We start from the raw sequence: 16,333 nt of genomic DNA, 5'->3' as shown, positions 1-16,333 counted from the left end.
CTTTAAAACAAAAGCGATGTTGGTTTTCTTTTACAGGCAAACCTCCAAAGGCCATGGAGGTGCTGACTTTGTTTAATACAATACTTAAGTTGGAAGGAGGTGTGGGTCAAATCTATTATGGAATAAGGGGTTCTTTGAGGTGATGTTCGATAAGAACAAAGCTATGAAGAAGGTTGAGGAGCATGCCATTGATTTCTAGGGCCTCAACTTGCTCTATATCATGCTATAGCAACTAGTGGAGATTGAAGACCATTGTTTTAGGAATGCCCAAGGGAGAGAGTCTTTTTTTTGTTGTGGGATACTTTAAAAAAATAGCTTGAATATTTGGATATGGATGTCTAGTATGCGGACGATCAAGCTTTCATAAAGCAAGTTCATCGATTTGTGCTACAACTATGGACTCTAGGTCCACTATTACAAAGAGTGCTTGCATGGAAATGAAGAGGATTAGTGCTTTAAGCCCTTCTCTACAAGGTCAACCTGGGCTAAAGTGATCAAAACCAACAAGTAGGCAACACCTGAGGATACAAAGCAAGATAAGAGAGAGAGAGACATGGAGGCAAAGACAGACAAAGATAGATAGAGAAGGGGAGTGGCAAATTGTTAGGAATTCAAAAGGCAAGGAGAAATAAGAGCTTTCACTTCTATAGAGTACATGAGTAAAGTATCCTCAAGTCAAGAAGTTCTAGAATAGAGCCACACTTCCTAAAGCTAGTAGAGGAAAAGCAAATGCATTTACTAATACCAATTAGAATGGACACCAAGTTGTGAATGTTAACAAATAATAATGGTGTGAGACTGTATAGGGCAAGGCAACATAGTTGGTTTGTTGCTCACATCAACTCTAATATGTCAGGTAGACAAGAGCCCCCATGGCTACATGTGGGTTAATAAGCATGGATTGTTGAAGAATTAAGAAAAAGGCTTTGAGAAGGTGGCTAACATTAACTCAAATCATGAAGATGGGGTTGGAACAAGGGGATTACCTGGTGGGATGAAAATATCCCTTTTGAAAATGGATTTATTTGTGTTTGATGTCAATGATCAAGAAACACAAGCTGCACCATGAAGCTAGGTTGTGTTTCTATACAAACATTACACATGCTTCATAACAATAACACTTTGAAATAAATATGGCTCCATCACCATCATGAAGAGCTCTAGGAGTTCAAAGCTTAAATTTAGCACCCCGGATAAATGAGTTCTTCGCACCACAATGGAGGATACTTTGCTAGGCATCATCAGTATTTATGGGTACAATTATGCAAGGCTGAAGAAAAAGCAACGGGCCATTCTAGGTAATATTTACTCATAAGTATGTTTGTTGGGAGGGGATTTTAATATGGTTCTAAATGATCAAGATGCTCTGCCAAGGCCTCTAAGGTATAGGGCAAAGAGCTTGAAGTGTAGAATTTGGGCGGTGCATCAATTCACTTTGATCATTGTCCATAATTACTTGCAATATAATGATCATACCCTCATCTTCAATTCTTTCAATCATCTTGGATACTTGGACACCATGCCAAGCTCAATCACTACTATAGCTTGGAGGATGGTTCATGGATCTTCTCAGTGGTTAATATTAGAGTAAATTTTAATTGTCTCGTATTCAATCACATGGTTGAAAGGCCAACACAAGCTACTTGTAATTAATGCCATTCATTTCAATCAAATTGATCTCAATTATATGGCAAAAGGAGCTATTGAAGCTCTCAAGGAAGAGATTGACACAAAGGTGGAACACCCTTTGGAGATGTTCATCAACCCCAAGCATTAATATGTTCAACTACAAGGTATCTTGCTCAATGAGAGGGAGAGGGGAGAACTCATGGACTAGCTTTTTGGATATGCCATGGAAATGAAGCTAGACACAATGGAAGCACAATTGATGCAAAGAGCTTAGTTGGTGAGATGTCGCCTTGGTCATAGAATTAAAGAAGATTAGCTTGCAATTTAACAAAAAAAATAGTCCTAGTGCACATTTATACCTCCCAAATTTGTGAGGTTGTAAAAGGAAAAGGCTAAAAGAGAGCATGGTCATTCTACATAAGAATGATAGAGTGGATCATAGATCCAAATGAAATCCAAGACTTGCTTGGAAGGCACTTCATAAACTTGTACGAGAATGAGGGGAAATGTGACTCAAATGCAACACACATGTTACTCGGCATCAATATGTACGTGGAAGGTGATGGTCCAATCTGGGGCTCATAAGATCAATGCAGTAGTCAGATCCTTTTTCAATTCCTCGTACACTCGTTGACATACTTCAGTCCATTCGAAAATGATCAATAGCTTGTATAAAGGTCTGAAAATCAATGCATAGCTCAGCACAAACCATCAATAGTACCCCGTATGGCCTAGGAAGCATTGAACTCCCTTATAGTTGATTAGGGGCGGAAGATCAACAATAACCCTAACTTTCAACAAGTCAATGGCAATGCCATTCTTTGACACCACGTACCCTAGGATGCACCCGTGTTTCACCCAAAACTGGCACTTTAAGGGGTTCGAGGAGAGATGATATAGGAAAGAAGTATTAACACAATGTACCATGGTTTCACATAAACATGGATCATCAATGGATATTGTTCTCATTGTAACTACAGCTATTGAATGGGCAAAATGTCCAAGCAAAAGATCTTTCTACAATTGGATGTTGAGAAGGTATCCAAAGTCACTAGCATTATTTGCAAGAGGTTATGTTGAGGAAAGGGATTTGACAAAAGATAACGCTTCCCTGCTTCCTTCACAAGAATGTGCAAGTTTTTATTTCAATAAATGGGACATTGCTAAATCGCTTAAAGGTGAAGAGAGGAATAAGACAATGGTATCGTCTCAATCCTCTCTTGTTTGCCTTGGCTACTCAACCCTTGTCTTGTTTAATCAACAATCTTTTTAAAATCAAAGCGCTACATGAGTTATGAAAGTAAGCTACTAGCTAGGCAAGGCTTCACACCTGACTTGATTATGATTTTAAAGGCAAGGAAAAGCAATAAGAAGACTATGCAAACAAGGCCTTGATATGTATGGAAGGGCAACAAGTGCTCAAAAATAAATCTTGGGAAGTCCTCTTTAATCAACGTCACCAAGCATAATTTGGAAGAATGAGGGTGGCAAGCCAATGTTATAAGGGGCAAAATTTTCAAATACTTGGGGTTTCCAATTGAGAGGGTCAAGAAAAGGACTAGTGGCTAAAGTTCCTTTGCTAGCTCTCACATGTTCAATTCAAAATACTCAAAACCTTTATTTTCCCTACATTGAGTTTCTACCTACCTCTATTACAATGGCATAAGAGCTTAATGAGGCTTTGTGACTCAACAATGAGAGAGTTTCTCTAGAGAGAACAAAATAAGGGAAGATATCTTGGTCCAATCACTATGAATAGTTTAAATAAAATAGATGAAGAAATTGGTGGTCACATTTATTGGACATTGAAATGGACTAAGCTAGGGGAGATAAGAGATGCTAGAAGCAATATGCCCCTTGGGCTGAGGTACAAATTGAGTTATCGTTCAAGGGTAACAATGAATTTTGCCTAGGTCAATACCAAAATAGCACTGGATGTGTCATATCTACAACATGAGGGTGATCAAGATAAGTGGCATTTGTCACGGCTTGAGAAACCAAAAATAAAATTCTAGATTGAATCATTGAAAATCCAAGGGATGTGGATACTATGACACAAGAAACCTTTCCTAGACTTGGACATGTGGACCTCCCCTTGCATTTGTGATGGAACAAGCATTTCCAAAAGGCCAAAAGGAATAAGCAACTACCTTATTTACACCGGGTCACATGGGAAATCATGGGATGAAATATTATTAGTACTATATCATGTCGACAACAGGTAGGGTAGATGTAATATGGCACTTAGTGACAGCCCAAAAAATTCTTCCAAAACATGTGAGATCAACAAATATGAAGACACACCACCTTTCACTTCACCTGCCCCAACATACAAACTTCTGAGGCATTGCACTGCAAGATATAGAAGAATCTATGCCTTTCATTGTGTTTGTGTAATACAAAAACTGCTCATTAAAGGAGCGCAAATGAGAACATTGCAAAATATCACAGGTGCACCAGAATAGTTACAGGTTTCCAACCCCTTTCACTCTAACACGACACGCGTTGGGATACCCATTTTACCTTCATGACTGCAACATTACTGGCTCCCCTAAGAAACAATCAAATGGCAATTTATTGGGGGCCACCCTGTTACTGAGCATAACTACCCTACTGAACAGAACTGTCATTGACAACTTGGGTCAAGAGCTGAGCACGAGTAAAAAGCAGACAAGGTCTGTAAGTCTTGGCAAGTAGACATCTTTAAAAACAAACTTAGGGTGTACTAGAAGGTGTTTGATCTCTGAAGCTCTCCTCAAGGGATAGGATATTTGCTTAATAAGTAGCAAAACGGCATTTGCATCAACCACGTGCTGACAATACTAGGCCTTGCTGATGGTAAATGCCACTGTGTAAGGCAAAGATGAATCCACCGTGCATTTTGGGATTGTCTGCCTTGCTGCTGCAATCTGGTAGGATTTCCTTACTCATCTCGGAAGAATAGGCAGAGCATGCTATCCAATACTTTCAGACTTAATAGATGGATTGAATGTAGTTAAGTTTTATGGCCTTCCAATTATCTGTATCTTCACTTGGCAAAGCATTTGGTAGGCTAGAACTAAGAGGCTATTTGAACGAGTTAGTAAGGACACAGTGGGAATCCATTGTACTTTAAGTTGCATGGTTTTCGAGTACATATTACAGCATGCTGTGGAAATTAGAGATTCAATGATAACTCTAATACTAGTTGCATTGTCATTTTTTACTACTGAGCTGCAAGAAATTTTTGCAGGCATATCCCGTCTTCAACATTCAATGGTCTTAACATATCCCTAAGCATAACATGAACAAACAGCCACACACTTACAAGGACATTCAATGCTGTTAAACACATCTCTAAGCATAACATGAACAAACAGCCACATGCTTATAATGCAGCTTGAGTGATCAATGGACTGATTTTTTCACCATGATGTGAATGGCTACACCTCTGATAGCTCAGTGTCACCTGCTATTCTTAAACATTAAGTCTTGAAAATCAAATCAGTTTTGAAGTAGTTCAAAGCGAGCACCTACAAGCATAATAGAAGCTGCTAAAGATTTGGATTGCAAGCCACTTAAGCTGCTAAGTACAGCTATTGAACTACCAGTAGTAATCCAAGAACTGCATCAAAATCAGTGTCCAGTGCACAAGGTACTAATACAAATAATATACAATCCAGAGGCTTGTGTATTACTAGTGGAATTATCATTCCCAACAAACAAAACTCACCACATACGCAGTTCTATTTTACCAGTCCACAATGCCAACCAAGGACAAATTTCTAAGATCCGAACTGCTTACGAGAAGATTATGACATATAATCACCATAATGCAAACCATGCAGAGAAACAACATTTCCAAGTAGTTCAGACCTAATCAAGAGATTATAGTCCAAGACAAAAAAGATCGTTCTGCTGTAGCAGCAGTGAGCAATTAGAACGGCATTTTCAACCTCAGATCTTTGATTAGTCTAGACAAGAAACCGCATGTGGAATCTAAAAATGGCTTGCTGGTGAGAAATACATCAAAATCATCTGTACTAAAATCTACTCTATAGCAGAGAACACTCTCCAATGAAGCCAAAGACTGGGGTGGTGCAAAGAAAACTGGAGTATGAAATCTGAAACTCAACTATTATGAGCAATGCAGTAATATATGATTATTGCTTTTCCACAATAATGCACCCTCATAACAACATTGCTTAGGGCTTCATTGAAATGGATAGCCCCACCTTCGCACTATTATTCAGAGCTTTTGTATCGATTTCACCAGATAAAGTCACCAAAGACTTCGGCTTCCATTCATGCTGAATCAATGCGGCAACTTTGCCTTGCTGGTTAAGTCGAGCCTTCACGTATGTAAGTGGGTCCAACATGTACAGACCCCCAACAGCAAAAGTATTTTCATTCTTCGAAATACTGTGACCAATTTCAGCTGCTACAGTTGAATTGGTAAGTGGGCTTAAAGTATGCACATATGAGAACTTAACTGTGTCGGCCATATCAGTTCTGTCAAGCCATGAACAGTATTTAGAAGATGAGATAAAGACCAAATTCTTGCTAAAGTTTAGTTTTATCTAATGCATATATGAGATAAAGACCAAATTCTTGCTAAAGTTTAGTTCTGTCAAGCCATGAACAGTTTTTAGAAGATGAGATAAAGACCAAATTCTTGGTAAAGTTTAGTTTTATCTAATGCATATATGAAATCATGTAATTTACAGCCAAAGAGTGTAAAGATAACACTAGGAGGAACCTTGCCTCAAAATAAAATCAGCAAATTTAAAAGGTGCACTTCAGGTATGAGTCAGCAATCACTGTTCTTAATTACGGGCTGAACTGCCTGTAAAGACAAACTACACAAACGTAATGCGTGGCTATGCATGCATTGCTTGCCCCTCTCAGGTGTCATACCTGTCACTAGGAAGCTGAAAACCATGATACTATGAGCTATAAAATAGTGGTTAATAATCATATCATTTGTCTCAGTAATGAATCCACCACCCTTCCCCCAGACAATTTCTGCAGTATTTGTATTCTTCGCCAAGCAAAGACCAATAATATTTTGGGAACTAAAGAATGTTTGACCCAAACATACTCAAATATGTTTGGGGTCCTTGCCATTTAGGCTTAGTATTCTATTACAGCTGTACTGGCACTGTTCGATTGGTATTCATTGCTAAAAATATTCAATGGTGCATACCAAGTTTAGGGCTACTTATGTTTCAGCCAAGCCAACCAAACATAGTTTTTTAATATGCATTGCTTTGCATCTATCAAAATTTTAAACTGAAAAGTACTCTTTTAACAGTTGCCAAATTCCAATTCCAGTAATCCCAATGCAACAAACTTACTTGTACAACAAGAGCCCACTCAAGCAAAAACCAGAAACAAATGGCAGAAGAAAAGATCTTGCCCCTGGGAGACCCACATCTTTTTAACCAGACAAACAGCATTTGATTCAATACTTGGAAAGATAGAAATGGATTGCATGCTTAAAGGGATTAAAGCAGTATAGAGTCACTTACAGCAAAAGTGATGCAGAAAAATCCGGTTGCCTGAAGCCTATGCCTGCATTGTACTTTGTAGCATTGCCTGCAGCTGTGTCAAATCCAACCTCACCCCCAATGGAAACCTCTCTAGAACCCAATGCAAGTGAGAACTCAGTCAAAGGTGCTGCTGTTAATCCAACATTGGCAGTGACACCCGCATGATCATGAGAGTATTGAAGCTCAAGCTGATACAAGCAATTGAACAGTGTGTTAATTATTGTGAACAGTTGAAAATTCATCCCTTCTGTAGCTATACAGGTTCCAAAGTGTGCTTGTTCACCTTTCCTGACTTTTGATCAGGTACAGTAAAATTTAGGATAGTCTTGAGGCCTGGAGCAGCTTCATCCCATGTTGCAGTTACTGTCACCTGTGTTAATAAGCAGTCAAGAGATGATTCCGAAAGAACTAAAGAAACAGGTCACATAGTACATAAGTCATACACACATTTGAGCTTGTATCCACTTTCAGATCAGTTGTCAAATTGTCCCTTTTCAGCTGGGTTGTTATATCACCAACAAAAGCTTCTCCTTTCTTAATCCCAGTTGAGGTGAAAGCCTGCGAGAACCAATAAGCTAGTGATTTATGTCAATTTTTCAACTTTATCTCTAACCTGAGTACAGTAGAAATCCTATACCCACCAAGCCAGTTGAGGTGCATGTGGTCACACTGATCTTATGGTCATAGTTATAGTCCTTGTACAGCAAATCTGACAACACATAAGGAGCAGCATCTCATGTTAATTTAACTGGCTTTTCATTAAGGTATCATTAGCCTAATCTTTTTATCATAGACTCACAAAAACTTTGTAAAGAAAAGCAAACATGATCCAAGAGGAGACAAATATTTACAAAAGTTGTTGCAGCTAGCTAGTTTGCTTTCACTGATAAAGAGACATACTGTCATTAACTCCACCCACATCCATGTCTGTAGACTATTAAAGGTTGAGTGCTTAGAGGGGACAAAAAGCTACTGCCAGTTTAAGGACTCAAAAAATCATACAAGTAACTTACAGTTGCTTACTCCATAAAACAGTTATACAGCCTCAAGTAACCAAACTTGTCAGCCCACATGACTTGGCTCTGCTATCGCTCGCTGATAAATCTATAAAGAATATATATAATCTATCATAGCCAAACTTGTCAACCTGCGATGGTGCCTAAGTGAAACGGCCCTAGAATTGATTCAACCAGAAATGTTAAAGAGAGGCCCTGCATTGCAAATATATGCCTAATCTTGCGGTTTATTGGCTGACAAGTCTTCTACTCCTAAGCATCACAAAAGTCATTTAACAGCTTCACAATTTGCCAGGCCATGCAAAGTACCCAGTGAGCACTTCAACTCTGTAAAGTAAAACAACCTTCATCACTGCCTAACTAGCCAAGGTAACTATTTTATCACTGCAGAAACCAATTTAGACATCAGCTCGTTTAGATACAATAAAACTTTCCATCTTCTGCAACCACATGCAAGCAATATTAATAAGGGCCATTCAGTCCAGGTACACAAGGTAAAAGATCTAATGAAAAAATTAACTCAAACAAACTACTTCAGCAATACAATACATGCACCACTGCAGGTAATTCACACTTATCCTCCATACAGACAAGAGAAAATTTAGGGTCTAGAGAAGGCAAACAGTGACCTCGTGCTTTTTTTCCAATCTCCGAGAAAAGTCCTGGACCTTTGCCCATTTCAAGTTAAGATTTGTGCTGGCTCCCTGCAAGTTCAAAACAATCCACTAATTTAGACAGGAACTGAAGAATCGTCCATGAGAAAGTTGCACAAACAGAAGAGCAACACATTGCGGTGCCATGCACTGTAGAAATCATATGTAGAAACATACGAGACTGTAAAACCCATAGGACAGTTATGTGTAAAAACATAAATGGGACATCTAGCTGTGCACTTTCACCTTGATCCAATAACTTCACTGCACAAACAATATGAAAAAACACAAACTAATAGTTGATTGGTAGCACACAATTTAATTATTCACAAGGTAGTGTACGGTAGATGAATGGGTACCTGCTTTCTTACTGCAGATTCGTGAATTATAGCTAGCCCTGAGGTAGACACATATAAGTTCCTTATTTAACTGGCCCCCTATTGACACCAGAACCGTTGTGAAACATTATTTGAAAAGAAGAAGTGAATGTGCATTTCAATTTGGCATGGGCCAATCAATCCCCTTCGAGATCAGACATTGATTTTAGTTAGATATGTTTCCTAGATTTAATATAATATCTGCATTTTCTAACTGAAATAAACTCTTATCAAGTTTTCTGAATCTTTTTTCAGCTTATGCTACTAGCAAATACTGCCCTCCAATATGTTAGATCAACAGATCTAGTACCACATTTAGCAAAACTAAACTATTAAGCTTAATAGAGATCAATAAATGCACCCAAGGGTAAGTGTGTTGACGTACTACACAAACAATACGCCATGAGCATACAAAAGTCATGTAGCTTCAAGCTCTTAGACCTAACAAAAAATTTACAGTCAATGCCACTACATATTGACAAAGCAAATAAAAGCACAACCTACTTGTGAAAACAACATTGCAAAATACTCCCAGTAACTTAAAATTTAACTTCCAACAAGATCAGTCTACATTCACGTGCAAACAAATAATCTGAGGCTACATTCTCCTCATAAGATTCAAATATCCAATGTTCAAATAGAGCTGCGCAGCAACAACACTACCAGTCTCTTTCTGCCACTACCATACAGATTTTTAACATGAGAGAAGGCAATATACATTCTCCTCGAAACACATAGGCATAGGCTGCATTCTACTTATAGAACCAAACATCAAATCTCCACATAGAAATACACAGAGACAATAGTACAGCTCCTCTCTTAGCAATATCCTACAAATTTAAAAGGATGCTGCTACATTCTTCTCGACAAACCGGGCATCAAATCTCACATGCAACAACATATGTACATGGTGTGAAAGAGAATCTACGTTTAGCGAACTCTTGCATCTGAGGTTACAGATGACTGAATCAAGAATTTTGACTATGGACAGGAAACATATTCGGCCAAAACTTCTGCTGTTTACATTGACTAGGACACAAATAAAAACTCTTCTGCGCCAAGAAGCCTGATTGTAGAGCGTATTAAACATACAAATAACGTTCTATACGCCAAACAGCCTGCTCATACAGCAGTTTAAGCATTAAAATAGCACGCAGAGGAGCCTATTACACATAAGAATCAACACTTTGCTGAAGAGAAGGCTGATCATAGAACCTACGAAACACAGAAATGACAAACAGAGGTACGAGAGACTTTCCAACTCTGTAAAGCGCACTGATAAGAATTATTCTTCTGGCAATTCATAGAAACAGAAATCGACGACACAAACGGTAGAATTGAGAGTACCTGGAAGAAGACGCAGGCTATGGCGGACGACAGAGAAGGGAAGAAAGGGAAACAAAGAACACCAACCAAAATACAGAAAAAACTAAATGCTGGATGCCAAATGCTTTTTCTTTCTAGGGCAGGAGACTCGCCTAATTTGCTCCCTTTGGTTGCTGTTTCTTTTATCGTAGTCGAGGTTGTGGTAAACGTTCTCTCCTTTTCCCAAAGGGAAGGAAGGCTCTAGCATTTGTATCTTGGCTCGCGACGAGATTTACTAACAAGCACTTTTGCTATCAGACTTTGACGCTTGCAATGTCTATTTCTATTGGGCTATTTTGCATGTCGGAGTAAGTAAAAGAATTTCGCATCTATCAATGGGCATATCTTGTTAAAGATGTTATTTATCAAGCATAACATGCCTAGATAGTTTGATGCTTAATCCATATAAACGATAGGTATTTCAAAAAACTTTGCTATCACATGAAAAATTTTGGGCATTCTGTCAAATTTAGGGATTTCTATTAGTAGTGATGTTCAAAAGATACATACAGGAACGGTTTCGCACAGGCCCAAGTCTATGGTTAGCCACAAATCCTGAAATGCAATTCGTCATTCACAAATAATACCCAACAGAGATAAAGTTTTGCTAATTTTGCCTTCGTTTGTTAGGTGAATACAACACTTTTTGTTGCTAAATTGAATGCAAAGGGCATAATTGTGCTTTCTTGTACGAATACTCTCCAGGTAAATGTCTCTCTAAACCTTCTTTTTTTTTAATGCAAAAATAATTTGATATGTCTATCAAAAAAACATTTAAAGATGCATCTTGAAATATACCACTAAGCCTCAAAAAAAGGTTCCCACAAACTTCAAACAATTGTTTTCTTAAGGAGCTTGTATCCCACTTTGAAAGCATGCTCTCTTTTCCTCATCCTCTTCAACATTGCAAGTACTTCTCTCACATCCACCTAAACACTAAATTGTATTTGAGTCTATCCCCTTTGGCAACTAGTATCACATTTTTGTTGGGCCTAATGGTAATGCCCTTGATAACATTCCATGATTTTAATGTCTCTTTGTCTAATTTGCCCCTATGACCAATGCCATCTTTATCTTAACCCTTGCATTTAGGCATGTAGCTACAATCCACTCCTTCACCTTCTTCCAAACAGCTTGGGTAACAGAGCAATGTCAAAGAGCATGGAGAACTAACTCATGAGCTCAATGACACATGACATATTGTGCATGGGCCTTCATGAATTCAATGAGCTTGTCTTTCGTCCTCAACTTCCTCATACACACCTTCCATAATAGAAAACTAGTGTTCCTTGCGTCCCGCTTTTGCGGCAACAAAGTTGCCGCAAAGCGAGGTGCAAGGGAAGTAAAGCTGCCTTCACTTCCCTATCGCACAGTGGGTGATGCTATCACAAAAACATCACATGCTTTGCTCTCCTCTACTCGCAACCCCTCTATCTCTCACCCCTTTTACACCTCCCCCCTCTGTATCCACACTCACTCACTCAATCACTCTCTCTCTCTCTCTCTCTCTCTCTCTCTCTCTCTCTCTCTCTCTCTCTCTCTCTCTCTCATGTATAAAAGGCCAGATATGCATTTGCATCCAGGAGTACATAGACTCATATATACATGCAATGACCATGCACCAAACTTGTATACATACTTGCTCTACATAACAATTAGAAGTAGCTCTAGATAATCATTGGATGCTACAATGAGAAATAACATTGCTACGATGAAACAAACCACAAATGAAAGATATATAAACCACACCACAAAGTTTAAGTCTGTCCAAGCATTACATGCAAACTCTTAATATTAATAACCCACATAGGTAAAGCAAAACCTGAAAACAAAGTTTATTCTAGAGACTACGCCGATAACCTTGCACTACAAATTCAAGTATTAACAAACCACAAAGTGTCACTCCTTAATTGTCCCTATGCATCTACATCCAAATGTTACAAAATTTTTGAAACTTTCCATGGGGTCTAATCAAAACGAAGCTTTATTTTCTTTGAGAAAGAACTGGGAAATTTTTCACTCTCCAATATAGCATGGCTAGGCGAAGCAAGCCCCATCGCCACTCTTCATCTTGTTGATGGTACAGGGGACATGATAGTCTTTCCTCTCTTTCTTGCACCTAAAATTTTAGAAGCCCACAGCGTAAATGTAAGCACATCTAACAACCAACAAAGACTACTTAACATTAAAACAACAATACATGGCCTAACATCCACAAACCACTTAGTAGGCATTGTCACAGCTTGATGCAGTGTCATAAAACAATCAAGGTCTTTAGATTCATACATCGCCCACCCTCTTGGTACTCTATCAATGTGAGATTGTCAAAACCTCTTATCATGTTCAGCTTCACCCATATGCACTTGAAAACTTTGAGTATATCCACAATGTATTCCTCCCTCGCCTGATCTATGCCTCTCCTTTGTTTGCAACCCCTCTCCCACACAATTTTTTCATCTCTCCCTGTCTTTTCACACACACACACTCTCTCTCTCTCTCCTTTTCACACACACACACACACTCTCTCTCTCTCTCTCTCTCTCTCTCTCTCTCTCTCTCTCTCTCTCTCTCTCTCTCTCTCTCTCTCTCTCTCTCTCTCTCTCTCTCTCTCTCTCTCTCTCTCTCTCTCTCTCTCTTACACGCATGTACAAAAGGCTAAACATGCATCTAGGAGTACATAGACTCATATATACATGTAATGACCATGTACCAATATTGTAGTTGCATCCATACTTGCTCTGCGCAACAACAATTAGAAGTAGCTCTACATGATCCTTGGATGTTACAATCAGAAATAACATTGCTACGCTACAATAAACCACAAAGTTTAAGCATATCCAAGCATCAAATATAGATTCTCAATAGTATTAACCATCCACACAGGTGAAGCAAAGCTCAAAACAAAAGCTTGCTCCAGAGCCAATAACTTTGTACTATAATCCAAATATCCACAAACCACAAAGTGTCACTTCTTAATTACGCTATGCATCCACATCCAAATGCTACAAAAATGTTGAAACTTCCCATGGGGCCTAACCAAAATGAAGCTTTCTTTTCTTTGAGAAATCACTGGGAAAATTTCCATTCTCCAACATAACATGCCTAGGTGAAGCAAGTCCCATTGCCACTCTTCGTCCTGATGATGGTATAAGGGACATGATAGTCTTTCCTCTCTTTCTTGTACCTAAAATTTTAAAAGCGCGCAACGTAAACGTGAACACATCTAACAATCGACAAAGACTACTTGGCATTAGAATAACAATACCTAGCTTAACATTTGCAAACCACTCAGTAGGCATTGTCACAACTTGATGTAGCATCACAAAACAATCGAGTCCTTAAATTCATACGCCAGTCAACCCCTCGGTATTCTATCAATGTGAGATCTTCGATACCTCTTTTCTTGCTCAGCTTCACCCATATGCACTCGAAAACACTAAGTATACACACAATGCACCACCTCAATAAAAACTGAAAGTAAAATCTCTATATTGACATCATCACATAAACGCTCAATGACCCTTGCCACGGTTCTTCTTATAATATCATGTGTTGTCACTGCGCACAAGATACACTGCAGTTCCTTCTTATACTCAAAAGCTGGATAATAGCCCCAACTTGGATTAGGCATATGCAAAAGTCAAGCAAACGCTTATATACGTTGTAGGAAATATATACTCAATTACCATTGAGTATATACCAACCGAATATAACACAAAGGCCATTTCACATATATGTCAAGCAGGGACTACAAAGCCATCAAAATTTAGTAGATACATCTCTCCAAAAATGCATGCATATCATTCCACCCTCCAAAAAATACATCTCTATATTATGCATCTCTACAAAAAAGTAATGCACCTTATTGCATCTTCTGAAGTACATCCCTGTACACAATGTTCATCAAGACATTCACAATGCTTCCATTCTCATCCAGTAAAGACCCTCACACCGCATGAGGATTTCATCCTTGAAAATGCAACATACAATTGTCCATGTGTAAATACTGGTATCTTTAAGTAAAGACCAATGTCTGGCCTTGCAACTTAATGATCATCATAGCAAATGCTAGTCGAACAAGAAATTGCCTCCGCCTCATAGTAAATGGAAATTGCAAGGTGCTAGGAATAAAAGTGATCCTAGGAATGAAAACTCATTCCCCTACATTTTTCCATGTTATTATCTTAGCATCTATCACCTTTTTATTGAATGCCTTACATATCAACCCTGTACCATGACACAAACCTTATGCTCGATTTAAGTTCCTAAGCAGAATAATAGGTGCATTCATCTTTAGTAGCAATAGATGGGGAGGAATTCCACCTCCAAGATCTAGTGCATTTAAATACTCTACAAAGTATAAAAATGAGCTATCACACGTCTTTGCAATTGAATTCACACTATAGTATTGTATAACTTCTCCTGATATCGATTGCAATGCATAATGATTCAAAGAAGCCACCTCGATATTCCGTGCTACAAGTATAGCACGCTCGCTGAAATATGCTCCAAAGTCTCTCACCATGGACACTTCACCATACACACTATTGACCAAGGTTTTGATAGACTGTCATTTCAATACCATGCTAGATGGAATTTATAACTTATCACCTTTGAATCCAACTAATAAATCCATTATCCATTATACCACCAGTGGTTGACATCCTCATATTCCCAAACAACCTTAGCACCTTAACATACTGCCATAAATGAGAGTGAGAGTAACATAGTGTTGCATTAACAATATCTTCACGGGAGCCCTTCATCACAATGGGCAGGATCTACTTAAAATCACATCCAAACAAAGTGACCTTTCCACCAAATGGTTTATCACATCTCATAACATCTCTTAAAGTTTTTGTCAACGGCTTTAAATGGAAACCTGTGCATCATGGGAGCCTCATCCCACAAAATAAGGCTCGACTGTCTGAACAGTTGAGCAAGATTGCTCTGAACATGAATATTACAAGTGGATTGATTACATAGATCCAATGGAATTTTAAACCTCTAGTAAGCAATACGACCCCCCTGTAGAAGCAAAGCAGTAATGCCAGATGATGCTATTACTAGTGCTATATGCCGATCACTGCACAACCTAGCAAGCAAACACTTGTAAAGAAATGTCTTTCCAGACCCACCATGACCATCCAAAAAAAAAAAAACCTAGAGTTTCCACCAATAGCACCTATAATTGCATTATATGCAACTCTTTGTCCGTCATTCAGCATTGCCTCCATAGAAACACAAGCTCTACGTTGCTCTAGTATATCATAAGCATATTCATCTTTTAAAAGAGGGTTAGCACACAACTGAGAATCTGTTTGATGAGGTTCTAGTAATCCATCAATGTTAGACAATCTTTGCCCTGCTGTCATAAAAGATCATGAAGATGCAATAAAGCCTTGTTTGATGCCTCTTGTTGTAGAACTGTAGAAGATATATGCACATGGTCTAGCTGTAACTTATACAAAATATCCTCTACCATTGCTGACATAAACCTATCCCAAAGTTGACCAAGCTGCACAAGCTCATAAAAGACCAAAATTGTAGCAAAGAAAGCACACAATTGGACACCAGTTGGTACAAATGTAGCTTCTTCCAAGCACACAGCACACTCATCATCACCCTCTAATATGCCCTTTGTAATGCATGCTTTCTTAAAGGTGTTATACACCACGTTGCCAAATAGTACGCAAATCATCAAAAGACATACATCCTCGAGACACTATCAAGAGCATTCTCAAGTAATAACGCTCATCAGA

General features: G+C 38.6%; 1 protein-coding gene across 2 annotated transcripts; it reads right to left on the bottom strand.

Annotated features, from left to right (window-relative positions):
• Positions 1–5,453: 5,453 nt before the first annotated feature.
• Positions 5,454–10,734, bottom strand: LOC148040606 (mitochondrial outer membrane protein porin of 36 kDa-like). 2 transcript variants are annotated; one of them, XM_087701258.1, is made up of 8 exons: positions 10,554–10,734; positions 9,189–9,266; positions 8,806–8,880; positions 7,802–7,869; positions 7,608–7,718; positions 7,444–7,530; positions 7,140–7,348; positions 5,454–6,120 (listed from the first exon to the last, which is right to left on the bottom strand). In XM_087701258.1, the coding sequence occupies exons 3-8, from the start codon at positions 8,852–8,854 to the stop codon at positions 5,814–5,816; spliced, it is 831 nt and encodes a 276-aa protein (XP_087557384.1). In that variant the 5' UTR covers positions 8,855–8,880; positions 9,189–9,266; positions 10,554–10,734; the 3' UTR covers positions 5,454–5,813. The 2 variants fall into 2 exon arrangements, with proteins under 2 accessions (XP_087557384.1, XP_087557382.1); XM_087701256.1 differs by lacking the exon at positions 9,189–9,266 and having other exon boundaries at positions 10,554–10,733.
• Positions 10,735–16,333: the final 5,599 nt, after the last annotated feature.

Source organism: Lygodium microphyllum, chromosome 2, assembly GCF_053477565.2.
Source record: "Lygodium microphyllum isolate KBCC chromosome 2, Lygodium_microphyllum_v1.1.10, whole genome shotgun sequence".
Classification (NCBI taxonomy): Eukaryota; Viridiplantae; Streptophyta; class Polypodiopsida; order Schizaeales; family Lygodiaceae; genus Lygodium; species Lygodium microphyllum.
Note: the sequence above shows the minus strand (reverse complement) of the source record. Positions and strands in the feature narration are given on the sequence as shown.

Bases quoted from the DNA above. Each gene is read 5' to 3' on its own strand.
- LOC148040606 (XM_087701258.1), bottom strand. From the start codon at position 8,854: ATGGGCAAAGGTCCAGGACTTTTCTCGGAGATTGGAAAAAAAGCACGA. The intron at 7,870-8,805 runs GTCACTGTTTGC...ATGTGTTGTCAG, and splicing joins GATTGGAAAAAAAGCACGAG to ATTTGCTGTACAAGGACTAT. The intron at 6,121-7,139 runs GTAAGTGACTCT...ATGGCTTGACAG, and splicing joins TTTTCTGCATCACTTTTGCT to AACTGATATGGCCGACACAG.